Raw genomic sequence first — 22,418 nt, forward strand, 5'->3', positions numbered from 1 at the left:
TGGCCTTTCCTCTCCTTGGATCCCAGTGGGTTAAACTTCCACTGACACCTTGGGGACTTTTTTGAAAACTTAAATTTTTTTTTTTTGTTACAATGAAAATGTGGAAATCCCTAAAGAGTCCACATCTCTTAGTTTGAAACTACAGATTCGTGCTTCTTGTCAACGAGAGCCCGGCGTGTGCTCATATCCATAGCTTGATAGGTGAGGATGTAGGTAAGACAGTAATTAATATTTTTGACCTCTTCCTGGCAGAGAGACACTGGAGATCTGGCCTGCTTACTGAGTGAAACCAGACATTCAACAGTAAATTGAGGGAAGTGGAATTAAAGCTCTGACTTTTCACTACTTTAGATGAACTGAGAGCCCATAGCAGACAAAACACCTCTCACCAGTTAAACCAGCTTTTAGTCAACAGCCAGTGTGTCTTAACGTCCCCTTAAAAAAAAAAATCCAGCTTGCTTGAATTACAGGCATCATTTGGGGGAAATCAAAGGAGGTTTTGGGCCCACTCGCTTTCCTGTTGTGAATATACTTGTCTCTCTGGCATACTCATCTTATACGATACTGCTTTTAAGGACAAAAATGTAAGTATAATTTACCACAAGAAAAGAAGAAATCCTCTCAGAAATGACTATAGAAACACAAACTAAGTCCTAAAAGTGTTGACAGTTGATTTAGTTGCACCATTTAAAATGGAGAAGCTGCACGGCCTAGTGGATAGAACACGGGCCTGGCAGCCAGAGGGACCTGAGTTCTACTCCCTGCTCCACCACTTGACTGTCGTGTGACCCGGGGCACGTCGTTTTGCTTCTCCGTGCCCCGGTTATCTCATCTGTAAAATGGAGATACGATTCCATGTGGGACAGGGACCGAGTCCAAACTGATTATCTTGTATCTACTCCAGAACTTATAACAGTGCCCGACACATAATAAGTGCTTAGCAGATACTGTTTAAAAAAGACAATGGGGTCCTGTCCAGGCTATGATGTTATAGTCTATAAAAGTTATAGATTCCTTTCCTTTCTTCTTCTTTCCCCCTCTCTGAAAAAGAACTGGGTCTGAGATCTTTAGAGATTAGGGAGTTGACTCTTTGACCCCGACAGCCTTTTCCTTCTTTTCCTCTGCCACCAAACCCCAGGTTTGTCCCCCGCTCTTACTGCCCTGTCCTTTGGAGGGCCAACTTCCACCCTGCTTTACTGGCAGTAGTGATGATGAAGGCATTTGTTAAGCGCTTGCTAGGTGCAAAGCACTGTTCTAAGCCCTGGAGTGATAGTGATGGTCAATAAATACTTATTATTTATTTATTTATTCCTCCCTTGGAGGAATGCCCCGTACCGAGCCATTAGGAGACACAAGGCAAGTGACACATTCCCTGCCCTCAAGAAGCTTCCACTCCAATGGATGAGCAAGAATCTGGTCACCTGAGACGTTTGGAAACCAAAGGCTTGGGAGAGCCGAATTTCTCTCTTGTGCAGAATAATCCCTTCTTTCCAATCGGAGGCACTCACTCTTCCCACCTCCCAGAGCGCATAGGTACAGAGCTTTACAAATCTGTTGCTGTTAATTTATTTCAGCGTCTGACTCCCTTCTCCAGTGTAAGTTCCCTGAGGGCGGGGATCTTGTCGGTTCTATAGTACTGTACCCTGCAAGGAGTGAGGACAGTGCTGTGCGCAGAGTTAGCGTTCAGTGAATACTACTGGTTTGTGCAAAAATCTAAACCGACACGGGTTGGAATGTACAGGGGGAGTTAGCTTTGCTTTTTGGAGCGGCTTGCGTTGAGAAGATCGATGACTCGATATTTCAAGGTGATCTCAATACACTTTATTGAAAAGAAATTCAGGCTCTCGAGATCACCATGGCATGAAATTTGAACAAGTCTTTTATTTCTGTGGCTACTTTTTCCATTGCGTTAAAACCTACTTAAAACCTATTACTTTACTTATCCTTATGATTTTTAGATTATTAACTCTATGGGAGGCAAACATCCCCGAGAAAAATTTTCTTAGCTACTTATCTGTGTCCTCTTTGAAGGTAAACTGAGGCATAGGGTCAGAGCAGCGAGCCCAAGAGCAGAACCTCCCATCCCACCTCCATTCCCCCTCGAAAACCGACTTGCAGGTGTAAAGACACTAGCCAAATGGAGAAAACTTTCAAACCATCCAGAAGGGACGAGGCTCAGATCCATTAAATAAAATCAGTAAGACAAAAGGAATTTGCTCTCTTTGGCAAAAAGGGGAAAAATAAGGATCAGTAGAGGGAGTCTCCCTCTCCTTGTCCCTGCCACTGAGGTAGGAGAGGACAGGCTATAGAATACTCTTACTGCAAATAAAGCTAAACACTAACAAACTAAGGAGGCTATTCCCAGCTAATTTAACACACTGTAAAGGTTCTTACTTTCCAACAGGGAGGTTGTGCATATTTGTTTCACATTAAAAGACTTTCAACAACAACAACCGGGAAGCCGTTAACTTGTTTCCACGCTCCTCCGGGTATCAGGAAGGTCTCTTCTACTTCCTGACCAACCTCTTCATTCTTGGAAACACAAATTCCTCCTTGTCCTTGTCCGTATCCCGCTTGTCCACCTGTGGGAAATCGCCAGAATAGAATCACGGTTACCGCCGGGCAATCTGGGGGTTTGCAGGGGTGGGCCGGGATGGGTCGGGAAAACCGAGGTCCCCTCCCCCGAGCCGGGTAACCGATCCAAACCCGGTTCTCCGTGGGCCCGCTGGTGGGATCGGAGCCCGGCATTCCGAGTTTCAAGAGCCAAAAGGCTCCCGGGGTGGGTGCAGGGGGCGGCGTGTGGAGGGGATGGTATCTTGGCCCTCTTGAGGCTGTGGAGAGGCCTGGAGAGGCCTGGAGCCGTGTCTCATGGAGGGGTGAAATCAGGGGAGACTTTTGGGTCTCCGTTCCAATTCACCGGGGCTGGCGTCGGATTTCGGCCTAGTTGATTACTTCTGCCTATTGGCTCACTGGATCCCGACTGGAGAAGGCTCCCACGGCTCTGACTCACTCTCTCGCTCACCCGGCCTGGGCCTCGTCAATCCGGGCTCCCGCCAGACCCAGCCCAAAGTGCGTGACCGCGGGATGGGAAAGTTCCCGCCTTAGCTCTTCGCAACTTGGGTGGGCTTCGGCGATATCCCGGGCTCTGCAGAGTGCAAGAAAGCGGGGCACACAACCACCTTCTCCGAGAATGCCCTCGGATCCTTCCATCCCAGCCTACTTTCTTGATGCTCATGTCTCTGGCCACTAGATGGGAGGGTTGGCTCCTTCGCCGGAGCGGACCTGTCTTGGGAGGGAGGGAGGGTCTCTCTGCCAGTCGTGGCTTTTTCAGGAGACCTCAGGGCAAAAAGTTGGCATCCTGGCACCTGAGAGACCCCGTGTTCTTTTTTCCTTTTTTTTTAAATGGTATTTGTTAAGCGCCTACTGAGTGCCAAGCACAGTTCCAAGTGCTGGGGTGGACACAAGCTAATCAGGTTGGACACAGTCCCTGACCCACGTGGGGCTCACAGTCTTCATCCCCTTTTTCCAGATGAGGGAATCGAGGCCCAGAGAATAATAATAATAATGTTGGTATTTGTTAAGCGCTTACTATGTGCAGAGCACTGTTCTAAGCGCTGGGGTAGACACAGGGTCATCAGGTTGTCCCACGTGGGGCTCACAGTCTTAATCCCCATTTTACAGATGAGGTAAAGAGAAGTGAAGTGACTTGCCCACAGTCACACAGCTGACAAGTGGCAGAGCTGGGATTCGAACTCATGACCTCTGACTCCAAAGCCCGGGCTCTTTCCACTGAGCCACGCTGCTTCAGAGAAGCGAAGTGGCGTGCAAAAGGTCACCCAGTAGACAAGTGGTGGAACCAGGATTAAAACTCTGGTGCTTCTGACTCCCAGACCCGGGCTCTCACTACTACTGTGTCCAACACAACTTGCCTGTATCCACCCCAGCACTTAGTACAGTGCCCAGCACATAGTAAACACTTAACAAATTCCATCATTAGGCTCCGCTGCTCTTCAAAGTATAGGTCTCCCTCGCGGTCCCGGGCCAACGTGCCTTATTACGTGAGAAGTCAGTAAATAAATCAAGGGCCCAGTGACACCAGACACAAGCTGTTCAGGTTGGTTCTGAGGATCGGTTTGTCCTCTCGCTGGTTTTATAAAGCCCCGGTGGGGATAGGATTCAGCAGACAGCCTCGTGTCCTCTGGAACAACCCTTTGGGTTCGTTTTGGCTGAGGCCACGGGGTAAACTGTTTGAAGCAGCGAAATGCTAAGAAAACAAATAGGACTCCTTATCTGAAAACCGACTTGCTTAAGTATGCCAAAGTTTGGAATAGTCTGCCCTGGATGAAAGGAAACAGGGGCCGTCTAAAACAGAGGCAAGCACCCAAACTTCCTTTATCTGGGAGATGAATTGATTACGCCATGGTTATGGGATCTGATTGGCCTGCTGCGAGGCCTTGTTTGGGCAGATCTGAAATTCAAACGCGAAATCGTCTCCATCTTTACCGAATGTGGGCCTGAAAGTCGCAGGGAAAGTTGTATACCGTTCAGCAATCCGTCAACCCATCGGGGGTATTTATTGAGCGCTACCTGGGGGCAAGAGCGCTGGATGAATGCTTGGGAGAGGAGGGTTGGTAGACATGATCCCTGCCCGTGAGCTCGGATCCGGATTTGCCGGTGGCGGGCTGGCTGACGATAATGACGTTGGTCAAGGTGTTGTTGAGATGCTTACCGTGTGCCAAGCGCCGTCCTAAGCATCGGGGCCAGACGTGAATTACTCTGGTGGGACCCAACCCCTGATCCTCATGGGCTCACAGCCCAAGGTTGTGTAAAAGATGTGGCTCTCCAGAGGAAGAGGGCACATCATGATTCTCAGAAGTTCAGGGAGAGCGTGGTGCCTTGGTTGAGTTGGTACGGAGGCAGTCAGGGAGATTGAGGGTGTCTGGGACATTTTTCCCAGTCTTGTGAACAGAAGGAGGGGATTGATTGGTCAAGAGCCCGGAGGTCAGGGTGACCTTCCGGCGGCGGACACAGTGATCGGAACCGCGGTGTTTTAGAATGGCTGTTTTGTTGAAATCACAGGCCTCGGGTGACCATTCTGGGTCTCCTGGACCCCATCTATTCCACAACAGGAATCAGAATGGACAGTTACCTCGTTCATCTGGATGTCAATCGGTTAATAGTATTCATTGAGTGCTTCCTGTGTCCAGAGCACTGTACTCTAAGCGCTTCGGGGAGTCTAGTACAACAGAGTTGGTAGACACGTTTCCTTCCCACAACGAACTTACAGTCTAGAGGGGGAGACAGACTTGAACACAATAAGTATATTACAGATGTGGACGGAAGTGCTGGGATCGTTAGGCCGGAGAGACCTCGGTGTTTCGGACTTCCTCCTAGATTGGGAAGCCAGTTGGCAGATCCCGGCTCAAGGGTCGATACCACTGTGAGCCGGCCCGGGGCGGGTGCGTGACTGGAAAGACCTCCGGCTGGTCGCTCACTCAGCCAGCAGGGACCACTCCCGGCTGGCCCCCGTGAAGTCCGAGATGGTTTCTGGGTCTCGGGGCCATTTCAGAGTGTCGCTTTGGCGGGGGGTAGGCCGGGGAGTTGGGCATTAATTCCCGACTGCCTGGGAGGTCTGCTCCTGGCCCTTGCTCCCCGCTGAGGTCAGCAGGGCTCTCTGGTGGCATCCACACCTGGCCAGATTTGAATCCCTCTAGGCCCTGGAATCTTCCCTTCCCTCTTAGAGTGGTCATTCGGGGCCTGAGTTTGCCTTTCGGTCAAGCGGCGAGAGGGCGCCTAGAGTTGGGCTCGACGCATCGAGACCGTCGTCAGAAATCGTAACCTCTATGTGCCCAGGAATCCTGCCCTAGTGACATTTCCTGTTACCCTAACACTTGTTTTCCTCCAGGTTTGTGTGGTGAAAACTTTATCGTGAAAGACCGGGGTCGAGTTCCGCAAGCTGAAAAACTGGTGAAAGTGTGTAATCTTTCCTGGGAGCCTTTTTGGGTCCTACCCTTTATGGGATTTGTAACATCTGCTTACAATTTGCAAACACAGAAAAAAATGCCCATTGCATCATCCTTTCAAAAGGCAGCGAGCTTGTGAACAAAATGCCCGACCGGCCGGTGAGATGCCAGCGGAGGACCGTCCGGACGGACCCGAAACAGAACTCCCGGAGGGGCTCCTTCCAGGTCCGACTTGACCCCGAGTCCGACAAAGCCGTCGGCACAGACACCGAGGTGGGGTGAGACGTGCTCGGCTGGGCCTGGGTTTGCTGAGGCTTCGAAAAGCGGATGAGCAGATCAGCCCCACAGATACAGAGTCGGTAACTAGAGATTCGACTTCTCACGGCCCTTCTATGTGGGTCACAAGTTTGCGTCCGGCGGGCTGACAGAGTGATAATCGCCTCGGGCTGGCTTCAAACCAACCCACGATAAATGGTTCCCGCCGCAAAGGCGATTTCAGAGACAGACAGCAGAAAAGCACACCGATACCCGAGGGCCTCCACCACCCCCCTTCCTCCCACTTATCTTTTTTTTTTATGGTATTTGTTAAGCATTTGCTATGTGCCAGGCGTTGTTCTAAGGGCTGGGGAAGATACAAGCTAGACCAGGTTGGACACAGTCCCTCTCCCACGTGGGGCTCACGGCCTTCATCCACATTTTACAGATGAGGGAACTGAGGCCCAGAGAAATGAAGTGACTTGCCCAAGGTCACACAGTCAGACAAGTGGCAGAGCTGGGATTAGACCCAGGTCCTTCTGCCGCCTCTATCCGCTTCCCCCAGCTTCTCCCCGGCTATCCCCAGCTCACATACTTTGCTCCTCACCGACCTACTTACCCAGTCTCAACCTCATCTGCCCCTCTTTTGTTTTTCACAATGGTATTTGTCAAGCACTTGCTTTGTACCAGGCACTGTACTAAACAGGGGGTAGATACCAGCTCATCAGGATGGATACAGTCCCTGTCCCACATGGGGCTCACACTCTTAATCCCTATTTTACAGATGAGGGAATCGAGGAGCAGAGATGTTAAGCGACTCCCCCGAGGTCACCCAGCAGGCAAGTGGCGGAGCCGGGATTAGAACCCCAGTCCACCGACACCAAGACCCATTCTCTTTCCGCCGGGCAGTGCTGTCTTGCCGCCGGCCTCTTACTCAGTGCTCCCTCCCACTTCGAGTCCAGCCGACCACCACTGTCCTCCATCCCCAAGGCCCTTCTGAAGTCCCGCCTCCTCCAGGAGGTCTTCCCCCGCTAAATCTTGGATTCATTTCAACTACTTGACAGGCTCTGACCCCGATCTGCCGGGGGCAGAGCTGACCGAGGAGCCGGAGAGAAGTCGGAAGTGTAAGAGACTTGATTGTCAGGCTTAGCTTGTCACACCCCAGGATCATCCCCCCGATGATCAGCCCCTTCTGGGAGCTGGCACAAAAGAAGGGAAGGACAGAAAGACCCGACCCCTCCCTGGAAAACTCAAGTCATCATTCCGGAAGCCTCTCCTCTCCCCGGCCCTCTCCCTGCCCAGGCCATTTCTCGGTGAGGGGAATCAACACCGGTTTCCCACAGATCTCTCTCCGGACCCTTTTTCGGGGGTGTGCACAGGGGCTTGAGGGCTGAGGCGTTTCCTAGAGCTGAGGGCAATTTCGGCTTCTGCCAAGATTCTGGGTCACCAAACCGACCCACGAGAAGGAAGAGTGCAGAATGCTGCCACGAAGCATTCTGGGGACCCGTAGTCTCCTTCCAAAAATAACACGCACCCACACATTCGAAAGATGAAACGACGATACGGAACTATAGTGATTTAGGCTCTGAGTGCTTCGGGATTCTATAGCTAATGCATACCATACTGAAAGTCTTTTCCAAGCCCTAAATATTTTCCATGCTGTGGTGGAACTGTTTGGTTTCCAGTGGAATTGCCTGAATTTTGGGAAGAGGCAGCGCTACTCCGCTCAGATTTGGCCACTTTGGTTTGGAGAATTCATTTCTAATTTCCCCCTCCTACGTCTCCCCCGTAACCCCTTCCCAACGTCAGCACCCCCTAAGCACCTTGGTGACTCCAGCCCTCCCACAGCTCATGGATTCATATCTTGATACTCCATTACTTCCCCCTCTTGATAATTTATTTGGGTGCCCGTCTCCCGCAACAGGGGTAGGGATCGTGTCTCCTATTCAATCAGTCAGTGGTATTTATTGAACGCTTACTGTGGGCTGAACACCGTACTAAGTGCTTGGGAGAGTACAGTGTAACAGAGTTGCTCAAAACGTGTCCTGCCCACAAAGAGCTTCCAGTCCCAACTCTATGCTCCAGTCCCAGATGCTTACAAGTTCAGTTCAGTTGTATTTATTGAGCGCCTACAGTGTGCAAAACACTGTACTAAGCTCTAGGGAGAGGACAATATAACAATTTTACGACACATTCCCTACAGTGCTCTGCTGATGAGAGGTGCTCACTTCATGCTCTTGGTTGATTGATTGATTTAGAGTACTAGACAGTTGTGTTAGGCACCTTCCCCATCCAGTGCTTAGTACAGTGCTGGGCACATAGAAAATGCTTAACAAATACCATAAAAAATTATGGCAACTGGGGGTCCATTATCCAACACCTCCTGAGGTGTAAATACTCAATGAACCCAGAGAGAGGGAAGAAATACAGATTCACCTAACGCCTATCCACAGCTGATGTAGTCTGTTTTTATGACTGCTCTGAAAAGCAGCATGGCCTAATAATAATAATGTTGGTGTTTGTTAAGCGTTTACTATGTGCAGAGCACTGTTCTATGTGCTGGGGTAGATACAGGGTCATCAGGTTGTCTCACGTGAGGCTCACAATCTTAATCCCCATTTTACAGATGAGGTAAATGAGGCACAGAGAAGTTAAGTGACTTGTCCACAGTCACACAAGCTGACAAGTGGCAGAGCCGGGATGAGCACCGGTCTGGGAGTCAGAGAACCTGAATTCTAATCCCGGCTCTGCCATTTGGTGGCTGTCTGACCTTGGATAAGTCACTTGGCTTCTCTGGGCCTCAGTTTCCTTAACCGTAAAATGGGGATTCGGTACCTGTTCTCCTTCCTACTTAGACTGTGAGCGCCACATGGGCCAGGGCCTCTGTCCGATCCCATTAACTGAAATCTACCACAGCGATTAGAACAGTCAGCGCTTAACAAAATGATGTTACGACGTGAGCGTCGGCTAGTGGTCGGGAGATCTGTTTCTTTACTTTTGTTGTTGCTGTTACATAGCAGCCTTGATGGCATCAGACCTTTCGAAACTGGCTGGAAATTTCAGGTAGCAAAATGCTAAAAAAATTTTTTAAATAAACCCAAATGGGAATCACCGACAAACTCAGAACCACCAAACGGGAATCACCGACAAGCTCGGAACCACTAGATCTAGAACAGAAGATCCTTCCCTTCGGGGGACAGCGGGGGGCATCTAAAAGAGACAAGGGGGTTCCTGAAGAGGGAGAGTCCCCTCCGGCAGGCCAGGACCCGAAATCGGATGATTGGGGTGGTGGGAATAGATGCTGCAAGTAATGGCTAATGGTCCGGTCGGGGCCAAGTGGTCTGGGCTCTCTCGGAGCTCTAGCTGACACTAGTCAAAAATCAACCTGGCAGTTTAACTGCATCTAAAAATAGGTTCCTTGAGTTTAATCATCCTTCCTGAGAATGCCCATCTCTGGATTAGAGTCCCGTTGGGGGGAATCTTAGGAGGTTGGGGATTTCCCTGCGTCGACCAACTCCAGACCTGTCGGTTTCACTTTGTTTCCGTGAAAGGCCTCTCATTTAGGGGACAGAGGGCGTTTCCTCATGTCCGCCCACTCTGGGGCTCTCTCTTTAGCTCTGTCAGTGCGGCATCTGACATACGGCGTCGGAGGGACGCTTCTGGTATTCCCCGAGATAAGGTCCAGGGGAAGCCCCAGAACCTCAGGTACTCGAATGGTTTGGACTCCCTGCTTCCCCAGGATGGAGGAAAAGGCAGACTAGTTTTCAGGGTGCCCAGGCCTCTGTGACCCTTTAAGCACAAGCTCTGCCCCCTGAACGCCATCCCCAAAGCTACAAAGGCACCCGAAAGGGTGTTCGACGGGTTCTTTGACATCCCGAGCAGAAACCGGGCAGGGCGGAGAGACCGAGAGTCAGGGTGGCGGGGCCAGAGGAAGCCACGGACGGTCTTTCCATCCCATTTTCCACCTCTGTAAAAAACAGGGATGGGAATATTTGCCGTGGGCCTCACAGGGAGGCAGTGAGGATTCATGACATAATGTCTGCGGAGGGTCTGAGCGCCTCGGAAAAAGCACAGCGCGGCCCGGGGCTTTTAGTTTTATATTTAGGCTCCGCCTGAAATGAGACCTGGTTTCCCTCTGCTCTTGAATTCCCAGGGAGATTTAATGAAACTGACTCAAACGTCGGCCAGAGGGCCCCATAGACATCCAAAGAGCTGATCTGTGGTTAAATGGGTGGAGAGATCATCCAGGGCCTGTTTCTTCTCTCATGGCCTCGAGGAAGGCCTTTAGAGAACTCCTGGAAGGAGAGTAGTAGCCTAAAAACACTTCCCTTGAATCTGAGATACCCAGGAATGTTCTTTTCGGGGCGGGGCGGGGGGGGAGGTGGGGAATGTTTTGGCCTAGGATGAAATGGAGGCCCAGTCACGTCTTGGGCCAGATGAGACTTTGAATTTTCCTTCCAGACTAGGGAAACTTTAGGATCGGGGTAGGAATGAGAAATCTTCAGAGGGTTCAGGAAGGGAAGCTTCTCCCTTTATATCCTGGGGAAGGTGCAAGTGGGAGAGATCTGGAGGGACCCTGACTGGATCAAGAGTTCTGGGAAAAACAAAAAAGAAAGAAAATCGCTGGCCCATCGAAATGAGTCCAAGTCGAGGTCATATCAGCTTTGGGATTGGAAGGGGAAGAAAAAGAACAAGGGGAAGAATTACAAGGTGAAAGGGAGGGCCGTGAAGTAAAGACAAAGCTGTTTGAGAGGCTCTTTTTTTCCTTTTAAATCAAATCCCACTCCCACATTGTTTAATCCCCAGGATCCCGAGGTCTCGCAATCCGCCGCGGCCCTATCGGCTTCCCCGCTGACTCTGATCCTCCTTTCTGGTGGGAAATTTTCAGATTCTTCCCCCTTCCCATTTACACTGGCTGGGACCGAGAGGTCCTCTCATTCAGTTTCTCCGGATGCAGGACCGTGGTGGCCACCGCCTTGCCACCGGAGGATCCCCCTCGAAGGGCAGCCTCGGATGCCCTGGCAGCCAAGCCGAAAACAAGATGGGAACTGGGCTTGCCGTACCACGACCAAGGAAGGAAAGCTTATTTCCGAGCAGAAACTTGGAGGGGAGCTAATGGCCAAGACAACACGACGCAGCAAAGAGGCAGCTTTTGTGGATACCCAGTCTAGCGGGGGCCACGTTGGCCTTTCCAACCACCCTCCCGACTTGGGGAGATCTTTCCAACCACCCTCCCGACTTGGGGAGAGATCTCGGTTGGGGGGAGATGGTGAAAGATCAAGGCGGGCTCTACATAGCTCTAGCTCCGTACACTTGTTTACTCTTGGACTCCTCCCTGCAGGCAGCAGATTTTTCCACCCAGCCCCGGGGGTTGTGGTGGAGGCCCGGGGAGAAATCCGTGTTTGAGAAAATAAAAATAACCAGTGATAGAATTACCAAAAGTCCCTGAAATGAATTTGGAAACAAAGCAACAAAAGCCAGGAAGTAACCAAGTTGAGGATCACAGAGTTAAAAGGAAAGCCGTGGAGGGCCAGCTCTGGATCTATCTTGAATGGATATTTTTGTCCCCCTCCACCAGTGTGGGCTGGGTTTGAGCAGAGATGTCCTGCTGGGTTCTGATAAGATACCCTGTTGGCTTGTAGGAAAAATTTGCAAATATTCCAGATAGTGTCATTGTTCCAGGCGAATCTCCTTCCTCTAGGCAGAGGAGACGTTTTCTTTCCAAGTAGGAGACTTACCCTGAGATCATTTTCTGTTCCAGGGATCGTATGGGTTCATTGTTTTTCAAAATCCAGTGCTTTTCAAGTTCATTGTTTTTCAAAATCCAGTGCTTTTCAAGTTCAGAGCAATTTGGCAACCTTAATTTCCATCGCCCTTCAGAAAAACCTCTAAAAGGCATAGTACTCTCATCATTATGGCATTGGTTAAGCACTTACTATGCGCTAAGCACTGTTCTAAGTAGTTGGGGTAGATACAAGCCAAATCAGGTCGGTCACAGTCCCAGTCCCACATGGGGTTCACAATCTAAATAGGAGGGAGGATGGGCACTGAGTCCCCATTTTACAGATGAGGAAACTGAGGCACCGAGAAGTGAAGTGACTTACCCAAGGTCACACAGAGGACTATTGGCAGAGCCAGAATTAGAACCCAGGTCCTCTGACTCTCAGGTCTGTACTCTTTCTACTGAGTCATGCTGCTCCTCGATGCATTTAGGGAGGAAACAGACTCAAGGCTCGGAGATTTTTTAGCGATTACACTGATTTTTGATGGAGGTTTGCTTAAAATTCAAACTGGCCCAGATGGAGACAAGCTAATCTGATTGGAGGACTTATTAATATTGATGATAGTAATAATAATAATAATAACAATTGCAGTAATTGTGATATTTATGTGCCAGGTACTGTACTAAGCACTGGTATGGATACAAGCAAATCAGGTTGTACACAATCCCAATCCCACATGGGGCTCACAGTCTTAATCCCCATTTTACAGAGGAGGGAACTGAGGCCCAGAGAAGTTAAGGGACTTGCCCAAGATCACACTGCAAAGCGGCAGAGCCGGGATTAGAACCTACATCCTTCTAACTCACAGGCCGGTACTTTATCCACTAGGCCACATTTTTTCCCCAGGGCTTATCGGCCGGGATGCTCTGAGACCTCCCGGAGGCCCGGAGGCTGAGCCCCAGTTGGGAGTATTTCAAAAAAACATTTGGGATTAAATCTAGACTTTCCCTTGAATCCCTCAAATCCACCTGATGTTTTTTGATGAGCGGGACATAGTGGCGACCACATGGCCATCTGGGGCTCTTTGTTTCCCTAAATGGGCCGACGTGCATTTGAATGACCTCTGACCATTTCTGGAAAATGCTATCTGGGTGGCAATTCAATCAGCTGGATACGCGCTCCTCTTCGGAGCCAACTGAATAGCAGAGCCCAGGTCTTTCCAAAACTCTTTCCCCTGGGAAGAGACATTTTCCACTTTTTAAAAATGGTATTTGTTAAGCACATACTATGTGCCAGAGGCCGTATTAAATACTAAAATAAGTACAAGATAACCAGCGTAGACACAGTCCATGCCCCACCCGGGGCTCCCAATCTTAATCCCCATTTTACAGATGAAGCAAATGAGGCACAGAGAAGTGAGGTGGCTTGCCCGAGGTCACACAGCACACAAGTGGTGGAGCCGGGTTTAGGACCCAGGTCCTTTTGACTTCCAGGCCCGGGCTCTATCCATTAGGCCACAGTGCTTCCCTAGGCTATCTAACCTTTAACCTAGCGCTCTCGCTTCAAGGAAAATCTACTTCCAAAAGATTCGATCAGCAAAAGTGTAGCTTTCAAAGTTCCATACACTAAAGTGCAACAGACTTTGAGTCTAAGAGTTGCACAGAAGAACGTTTACCAGAGGACATGGGTTCTAATCCCGGCTCCGCCACTTGTCTGCTGTGTGACCTTAGGCAAGCCACTTAACTTCTCTGTGTCTCAGTTACCTCGTTTGTAAAATGGGGATTAAAGACTGTGAGCCTCACGTGGGACCACCTGATTACCGTGTATCTCCCCCAGCACTTAGAATAGAGTTCAGCACATAGGAGTGCTTTCCAAATACCATAATTATTATTATTATTGTTACCACTTGGGCAAAAACTAAGTGTGGGGTGCGTATTGCACAAGCCTGATATTTGTAGATGATTTGGTACAAGACTGACTACCAACTGAAAATATAAAGTTCATTCTCAGGTAAGCTTGTTGTGGGCAGAGAACGTGCCCACCAACTCTGTTATTTCGTACTCTCCCAAGTGCTTAGAACAGTGCTCTGCACTCAGTAAGGGCTCAATGAATACGATTGAATGAATGATTGATTGATTTGCACCTAATTTCCCTTCAGCGGGAAAGCCCAACTCTGCAGCTTTTCTTCTTTGTGTGTACCTGATTGGCTGTGAATTCACTAAAGGTTTAGAGCCTAAACATGCAGAGACGCTTCCCAACGGCAGCCTTGGTAAGAACACTAACTCCATCGATTAGATTTGAGAGTTGGAAATCAAAATGAAGGAAAACTCTTGGAAGACCAACTGATCTGGTAAAGTAGCAAGAAATGTGGCAAATTCCAAACTCCGGATCCTGGACGAGATTTCCTCTGTGGTTTCTTTTGTGAGCCAACGGGTAACTTATCCACAGAATCTCCCTCAAGGAAAAATCCCACCCAGTTACCACAGACCCTTACATTCGGGTAATCCAGAATTGCCAGAAGAGAGCATCTAATAATTAATTATTGCATTCTTTACGCACTTCCTATGTGCCAAGTACTGTACTAGGCGCTGGGGAAGATACAAGATAATCAGGATGGACACTGTCGCCATTCCACATGAGGCTCACAGTCTAAGTAGGAGGGAGAACACATACTGAATTCCCATTTTGCAGATGAGGGAACTGAGGCCCAGAGAAGTGAAGTCATGAGTTGCCCAAAGTCACACAGTAAACAGGTGGAGGAGCTGGGACTGGAATCCAGGTCCTTTGACTCCCAGGCCCGTGCTGTCTCCACTAGGAAATACTAGTTTGTTTCCACACTGTTTCTGAAAAGATTATAGCCTGCTCTGGTAAAAACTGGACTGACATTGTAATTGTGGAATCCATCTGTTGATACCCACTGGAACTCTGTGGGCTTTCTTTGCCTTAGTTTTCATCCTGGGTTAGATGGATGAAGTGTGAAGCAGAGTTGGCAGTGTCCATCCCCCATCAGCCTGGGTTCCTACGCTGATCCCCATCTTCCTTCTCACTTTTCCCAAATCCTGAATTTCAAATGGAACCAGGAAGCCCGGAGAAGTAACTCTGGGGCATGATCTACGGCGATTCATGCCCAAACGGATGACTTTTCTCACCGATGAGCAAGAGTCACTTAGGTCTCGATCCTCTCGGGCTGGGTTTCCAGGGAATGACAATTACAGAGCACGACCGAAAAAGAATAGAGATTTTCTGCTGGCTTTTTTTTTTTTTCCAAGAGGAAAAGAGGAAGTTTAAGAGGAAAAGAAGAAGTTTGTAAGGAAAATCTGCGTGACTTCAGAGTGGAGATGGCCAGGGAGGTTGGGGTTGAGGGGACTGTTGAAGTGGCTTCAAAAGGGACCCTCTTCTGTGTTGACAGAGGGTCTCCTCCGTCTTTTTTGGTGATCAAACCTACCCTGAGTCTGTTTCCCCTGCCCTGTCAGAATATCCCTCACAACAGTCCTGGGAGCCCGAAGGGGCATCTGTGGGGTGTGTGAGATCAATCCTCCTTGGTCGGCCCAGTTATCCGGCAGGAGAGATGGCTCGGGGGAAGTAGCTGGGAAGTTGGCAAGGGGGGCAGGGGGGTTTCTGCGGTATGGAGGGTGGGGGGCAGGCGTATGAGGGTGGGGGAAGGGAGCTGTGGAAAGGGGTGTGCCAGACGGACACCTTTCCCCTTCTGTCCGCCTGATTCTCCACAGTTCCTCGCTCTGCTGGCCTCACCTGTCTTCCAGGAAAGCCTGTTCATTTAGGTCTGTTTCTTCTTTCCCCGTACCCTTCTTTGCTCCCTTTCCTGCTGCAGGGTCCCCTTGCGGAGCCCCCATCCACAGGTTATGACTCCCCCCTCCCACCAGAGCCATGGCTCACTCAGCGGTCTCGTGTTTCTGACTAGTGGCTACTGAGGAAGCCTTTCAGGGGGTTGCCCTCTTGGATCGCACGCTGTCGAACGTATGCCATTGAAATCAGAGGGGCCAGCGCCCGGGCCGGGGATCCTCCTGATATTCTGGGGGTCACCATTTTGGATTTCACTCCAGCAGCGAGGGTTCTATCCTTGAGCGTCAGAGCGTACACATCCGCACCTCCAAAGGAAACTCAATGGATGACTTTCTCCTGCCCCTAGTTTTTTCAGTGCCTGTCTCCCGCTCAAAACCGCATAGCGTGACTCCTCACTCTATGGGACTCTCCCGAACGCTCAGTCCCATAGTCTGCACAGGGTAGAGACTGTAATCTCCCCGAAGGCAGAGATCGTGTCTGCCAAGTCTCCCGAGGGCTCACTGTGGCAGGAGCTGGATAACCGGCACTGATCGAACAACGGGCAGATGGAGACCCCAGCCCCCACGGTCACCCGCCGACCAAAGGTGCCCCGATTGGGCCGACCTCCACCCAGGAAAGCTGACCATTTCCTGGAGTCTTCTCTTGCCTCCATTCTAGAATTCCCAGATGATGTAGCATCCTCCCAACTCCCCAGCCTCTCTTACTGGACACCCACCCAACTTCCATTCAAAAACCCTTCCCTGGTGTCTGAAAACACTCCCCGTCATCCCAGCCCATTTCCTCTTGGTGCCTGAAACCCCCTTGGGACCACCAGATGCCAGCTCAGAGAGACGGGCGCTGCCGCATGCCTTCATTAGACCTGAGGACCGGATGGGGCTGTTCAGATCATATTCATCTTCCAGGACAACCATTTCCACCCATTTCCTCCATCTTTCTCCATCCTTCTCCAAAATGTACCTGAGAAAGTAATTCCAAGACTCCCAGAAATGAGGCCATGTTGTCAGCTCCATAAGGGTAGGGCGCAGGGGTACTCGGATTGGGTTTTGATCACGGAAACGGAAACGGATCATAGCAAGGGGGCGTTGCTCGATGCTACCTTACCCGAATGGCCTTTTCTTCCTTGTCCGTTACCACTTGAGTAGCGCCAGGCTTCTGAAGTTTACCCATTTGGTTCTCCAGGTTCTTGTCCGTGAGGATTTTCAGTTGCACCTTGTGGTATGGGGTGGAGACCAATTTCATGTTCAAGTGGTGGGGGTTAAATTCAACCTCCTTGGGACTTCCCACTCCTGAAAACCCAACGGGTGGTAATCATCTGGGGTCACTGCAGAGGCGAGGCGGGAGAAGAAATAAAGGAAGAAAAAGAAATGAGGCCACATAGCCGAGGAATTCAACAACCCATGCTACGTCAAGCTGCAGGGAGCAGTTTCTGAAGGGCTTGGGGAGCTTTGCAGGAGTGTCTCTGTCACGTCACGTCACGTCACATGGGGGCGGAACCCAGAAATATTCTTTTTTATGGTATTCGTTAAGTGCTTACTAAGTGCCAAGCACTGTTCTAAGACGTGGGGCACCTACAAGGTAATCAGTTTGGACACAGTCCCTGTCCCACATGGGGCTCACGGTTTTCATCCCCATTTTTTACAGAGGAGGAAACTGAGGCACAGAGAAGTGAAGCGACTTGCCCAAGGTCACACAATAGGCAAGTGACAGAGCCGGGATTAGACACCCAGTCCTGGGCTCTTTCCACTCGGCCATGCTGCTGTGGGGTGTCTGGAAAGGCTTTCGTTTCCCCCTCCCCCCTGCCTCTCCCCGTTAGGGGATGCGCTCCCTGAGGGTGGGGACTTGTCTGGGATTTCCCAAGGTGGGTGCTCCGAAAAGCCTTTCCTTGCTGCTCCCGCTGGAACCGTGAGAGACAATACACCTGCAAGAGTCCCACTTACCGTCATTGTAATAGAAGAGCTTCATGGACAGTTCCACATTATCGGGGAGGGAGCTGAGTTTGTGGTACAACTGGTACAATTTCTCAACCAACAGTGGGATAGATCGTTTCACCTCCGAGGTTATTCCCATACCATAGCCCTGGTTGCTGTGACTGTCAAAACAGTAGAGAGTGGGACACGATTCTATTGCAGCTTTCAAATTTAAATGAAAGATGAATGATATTTTGGCTGAGCGTTGCAGGGGAGAGAGCTCACGGATGTGAAACCTCAGGATATTTTTCTAGGGATCCTCTCTCTCTCTCTCTGCCGCTGTCTCACTTTTTATGGTATTTGTTAAGCATTTACTATTTGCAGGCACTGCATTAAGCCTCGGGGCAGATACAAGTTAATTAGGTTGGACACAGTCCATGTCCCACATGGGGTTTATGGTCTTAATTCCCATTTTACAGGTGAGGTAATTGATACAACAGAGAAGTGGAATGACTTGCCCAAGGTCACCCGGCAGACAAGTGGCAGAGCCAGGATAAGAACTCAGATCTTCGGACTCCAAGACCCAGGCTCTCTCTACTAGACCACACTCCGGCTCTAAGTTATGACCCCCGTTGCCTTCCCCGTTTGTAAAACTGCCTTATGGGGCTGCCGTCCCCACTGTATTCGGGGCTCTCCCTGTAGCTTCGAGAACAACTGGACTCGATATCCCAGTTGTGAGAAAGAAAGCCCTTCAACCTTCAAAGTAACTAAGCCCAGACTCCCTGATTGAAACCAAGAGGCACTGAGGCCTAGAGGAGAGAGCCTGGACCTGGAAGCCGGAGGGCCTGGGTTCTGATCACGGCTTTGCCTCTGGCCTGCTGTGTGACCTTCGGCAAGTTACCTCACTTCTCTGGGCTTCAATAATAATAATAATAATGATGACTGTGGCATTCGTTAAGTGCTTACTATGTGCCAGGAACTTTACTGAGCACTGGGGTGGATACAAGAAAATCAGGTTGGACACAGACCCTGTCCCACATGGGGCTCACAGTCTCAATCCTCATTTTTCAGATAAGGTACCTGAGGCCCAGAGAAGTGAAGTGAATTGCCAAAGGTCACACAGCAGACAGACAAAGAGCGAGGGTTAGAATCCATGATCTTCTGACTCCCGGGCCCCTACTCTACCCACTACGTTATGCTGCTTCTCATGTTGCCTCACTTTTTTGCCTCGGTCAAATCGGGATTCGTCATCTTTCTCAGGTGTCAACCTGACCATCGCCAGCCTCCTAAAGAGCCCACCGCGGCTCCCAGTTGATGTCCCTTGCCCAGCTGGACATTCCATGGCACTCGGTAGACCGGTTCCCTCTTTTTTTCACTTGCCTCATCCTTTTCCATGCCAACTCAGACTCTCTGCTCCAGCCCAGGCAGACTTATTTCCTTCCCCACTTCTACATGACCCTCCAGTCACTGGACCATCATCCTTTTACAATTACTTGCTGGGACTTTCCTTTGCAAACTCTCTCCTTTCCCTCCCCCAAAATGACTTCAAATGTCCTAGGGGGAAAGAGCACGGGCCTGGGAGTTAGAGCACCTGGGATTTAATCCTGGCTCTGCCACTTGTCTGCTGTGGGACCTGGGGCAAGTCATTTAACTGGGATGCTTTGTCGTCTTGGCCCCTGAAATACCCTGCTACTTGAGAATACCCCAGTTCTCCCTTTCAGAAGACCCAAATTAGAGTTGCTTTTAACATGGATAACGTCATCACTAGACCTTCCTTCCTTGGTCTCTGGGACCTTCTGTCGGTCAAAGATTTTAACTTTTGGTAACATCCCTTGCTCCGGTTAAGAAGTCTTCGACCAGCACCGTCTCATTTGGGGATTTCAGAAATCCCAACAGAGGCTGGGGGTTAAAGAACACGTACCAAAGACTTCACCCTGAACTGGGACTGGTCGGTGATCACAGCCTCACTCTTGGGAATATACTTGGCTATGAAATTATTTTAAAAAGGCCATCTTACCTCCATAAATTCATCTCGTTTCCTTCTTCGGGGTAGTCGAAATAGAACATGTATGCCTCGGTGTTATTCTGGGAGTTCAAAGGAAGAAGAGATATATGTTAGTTTAAAAACCGGGTCATATACAGTGTGTCTTCTTGCCAAACGAAAGCGTCCGTAGGCAAGTTGATTGGCTATTCTATGTGGTTGTTACTTTCAGAGGGAAAAAAAAGCAGTAGGTGGATACCAAAAGAAAGAAATGGAGGCCCCGGGAAGGGGCCTAGGATCAAGAAGCCATACGGCTTGTAGATGATGCTCAGTAGATGCCAGGAGTGGCCACCTATGGCTGAGGAGCCAGACCGGCCATGGTGGCCAAGGGCCACAGGGAAGGAGGGCAGGAAGTAGCTGGGCAGCCCCCCTCCTTTGAGGTAGAGACGGGCCAGTGGGAGAGCCAGGATGGAGGTCCCATTTTCACAGGGTTATTGTGTGAACTCCTGTAGCTCCTGTCCTCTCCCTGCCTCAACCCGCGCCCCGGCTGCCCTGGCAAGAGAGGCCAAGGGGAGGAAGAGACGGAGGTTTCGTTTTGTTTGGCTCTTCTGCAACAGAAGGCTGCCAACCTTTGATTTTCTTGTCCTGCTCTACTTACAGAGATTGCTAAAACGGTATCCATTAAATCCTCCTTGACACTGACGCTAAAAGACATCTTTATAGGATTGGGAAACTTACTGGGGGGAATTGTGATAACCAAAAAAACTGAAACCAAAATTACGGAAAAGGTTTGCGGAAGAGGCAGCCATGACAGGGTCGGGCCTGGCTTGCGGGGGCAGGGTAGCCGGCCCGGACTGGTTCCTACATCGTGGATTCCCGGGGTGGGGGTGGGGGGCTGGGGGAGGCCTTTTTTTAAGGGTCAGCAGGGGTGGGGGGCCCTGGGGTGGCAGGAGGGCCCGCCACACTGCTTCTTGCTTCTGGGGAAGTTCCTACTGGTTGCTGGGAATGCATGTCCCATCAACTGGGGTGACTGCTTATGCAGGGAGAGTCATGTGGGCAGTAAAGGCCTTCCTAGAACTGAGGCCCAGGTGGCCCATTTCCTGCCCTACTTAGAACAAGAGAAGCAGGATGGCCTAGAGGAAAGAGCCCGGGCCTGGGAGTCAGAAGACTTGGGGGTTTAATCCCGCCTCTGCCAATCGGCTGTTGTGTTGGGAGAGTCACTTCTCTGTGCCTCAACTTCCTCAATTGAAAAATGGGGATTCCATACTTGTTCTCCCTCCGACTTAGGCCGTGAGATCCCATGGTGGTCAGGGACTGTATCCAACCTGATTAATTTGTGTCTTCTCCAGCGGTCACAGTAGTGTTTGACACATAGTAAGCACTTAACAGATGCCATAAGAAGAAGAAAAGACACACTACCCTCTGGAAAACATCCTAAGGGGACGAGGGAAAGCAGACCGCCCAAAGGGCATGAAAGGAATAACCAAGCCCACTTGGGGACTAAGAACCCTTGTCTTTTCCCGCCTGTGAGGTTCCCGCAGAGGATGGGGAACTGTGGTTTTAGGATGAAAAACGGCCTGGTTGGTTTGGTCGGCCTAATTGCCAGCTAGTTAGGGATTGGCTCGCTTCTGGAAGGGAGGAGGTCGGGATCGACCTCGCCGTTCTCATCTAGATCGTTTGGACGCCTTCGGATCCAACTCCTGACGTAGCCCTGTTCTGTGTAGTTGGAGCCAACGGTTATCTCCGCCTCCGTTGGCTCGGCTGTTTGAGGGAGTAATCCAAGAGAACCATCTTAGTTGCTGTAACCGCAAGACCAGCCGATTTCAAGTTTAGATAGGCCTTTGTCTCACCCGATGTTTAATGTGATTTTCTCACCTTCTGGTTCGAATAGCTTTGAATCTGAAGGTTTCAAACAAAGAAGAAAAGAAAAAAAAAAAGAAATTACTCAGGTCACTCTCACGGAGCATGCCTTCGGGAGGACTTCCGCCGAATGAGAATTCAATGATCGATATTTTACGGTCAGATTGAGAAAGAGGACACCGGGCATTGGCAAAAGATAGGTGGGCAGGAAGAATTTGAGGAGTGCTCGCTGGTTACTGCGCTCCCTGAGGTGCCGAGAAATTCCACAGATGAGATGTTATTTTCAAGAACTCTCAGTTCCAAGTCACGATCCTTCCCTACTACTCCCCTTGTCCTCAACTGCATGGTCCATCTACTTCCCTGAAGGTTAAGCTGACATTTGCTTCAGGGAGAACACGTGAGCAGAGAGTTTGCAGACTCTCCTCCTAGTCCCGACACTGCCCGGCTTCTGAGAATGACTAAATGATGTTAACGCCGCGATGCTGGATATTTAAAAAATGCTCTCTGCCCTTTCTAGGACACACACAATGCACTCTCTTTTCTCCTACAGATTCTGCATTTACTCTTTACCACTCCTTCCCATCCCACTGAAAATGCCACAAGATCCTTTAGCCTCAAGACAAACTGCCCATGATGAGGGAAAGGAACTTGGCTTTTTCCAAGAATGGTGAGCAAAGAGAAACAAGAGTCATTAAATCTCCACTTACTGTAAACATGGCACTGCGTAACTGTAAAAGAGAGAAAAAAAAAACACGCCATCAGCTCTCTAGATGTTAACAATCTCGAAACCAGAAGGAACCCAGGAAGACTGCCTGCAAGATTGCTTTTCCTTACTTATAATTATTTTTGGCATCTTGACTCCCCCGCTAGACTGTCAGCACCCTGTGGGAGAGGATCGTGTCTACTGACTCAATCGACCGATCTCAAG

The 22,418-nt window shown here is 50.0% G+C and overlaps 1 protein-coding gene across 3 annotated transcripts in view; it reads right to left on the reverse strand.

The window, feature by feature from the left end:
- Positions 1–1,806: 1,806 nt before the first annotated feature.
- The window catches only part of HORMAD2 (HORMA domain containing 2), a 34,762-nt gene continuing 14,150 nt past the window's right edge, over positions 1,807–22,418 (reverse strand). For 2 of the 3 annotated variants that reach the window (XM_039915097.1, XM_029049515.2), the window contains exons 7-12: positions 22,198–22,218; positions 21,506–21,529; positions 19,667–19,734; positions 17,680–17,831; positions 16,844–17,063; positions 1,807–2,582 (exon numbers count right to left, since the gene is read on the reverse strand). In XM_039915097.1, coding sequence (XP_039771031.1) covers positions 16,984–17,063; positions 17,680–17,831; positions 19,667–19,734; positions 21,506–21,529; positions 22,198–22,218 — 345 coding nt within the window. In that variant the 3' untranslated portion in view covers positions 1,807–2,582; positions 16,844–16,983. The remainder of the gene's footprint in view (positions 2,583–16,843; positions 17,064–17,679; positions 17,832–19,666; positions 19,735–21,505; positions 21,530–22,197; positions 22,219–22,418) is intronic. The other variant, XM_029049517.2, reaches the window with a different exon arrangement.

This window comes from Ornithorhynchus anatinus, chromosome 21 (assembly GCF_004115215.2).
Source record: "Ornithorhynchus anatinus isolate Pmale09 chromosome 21, mOrnAna1.pri.v4, whole genome shotgun sequence".
Taxonomy (NCBI): Eukaryota; Metazoa; Chordata; class Mammalia; order Monotremata; family Ornithorhynchidae; genus Ornithorhynchus; species Ornithorhynchus anatinus.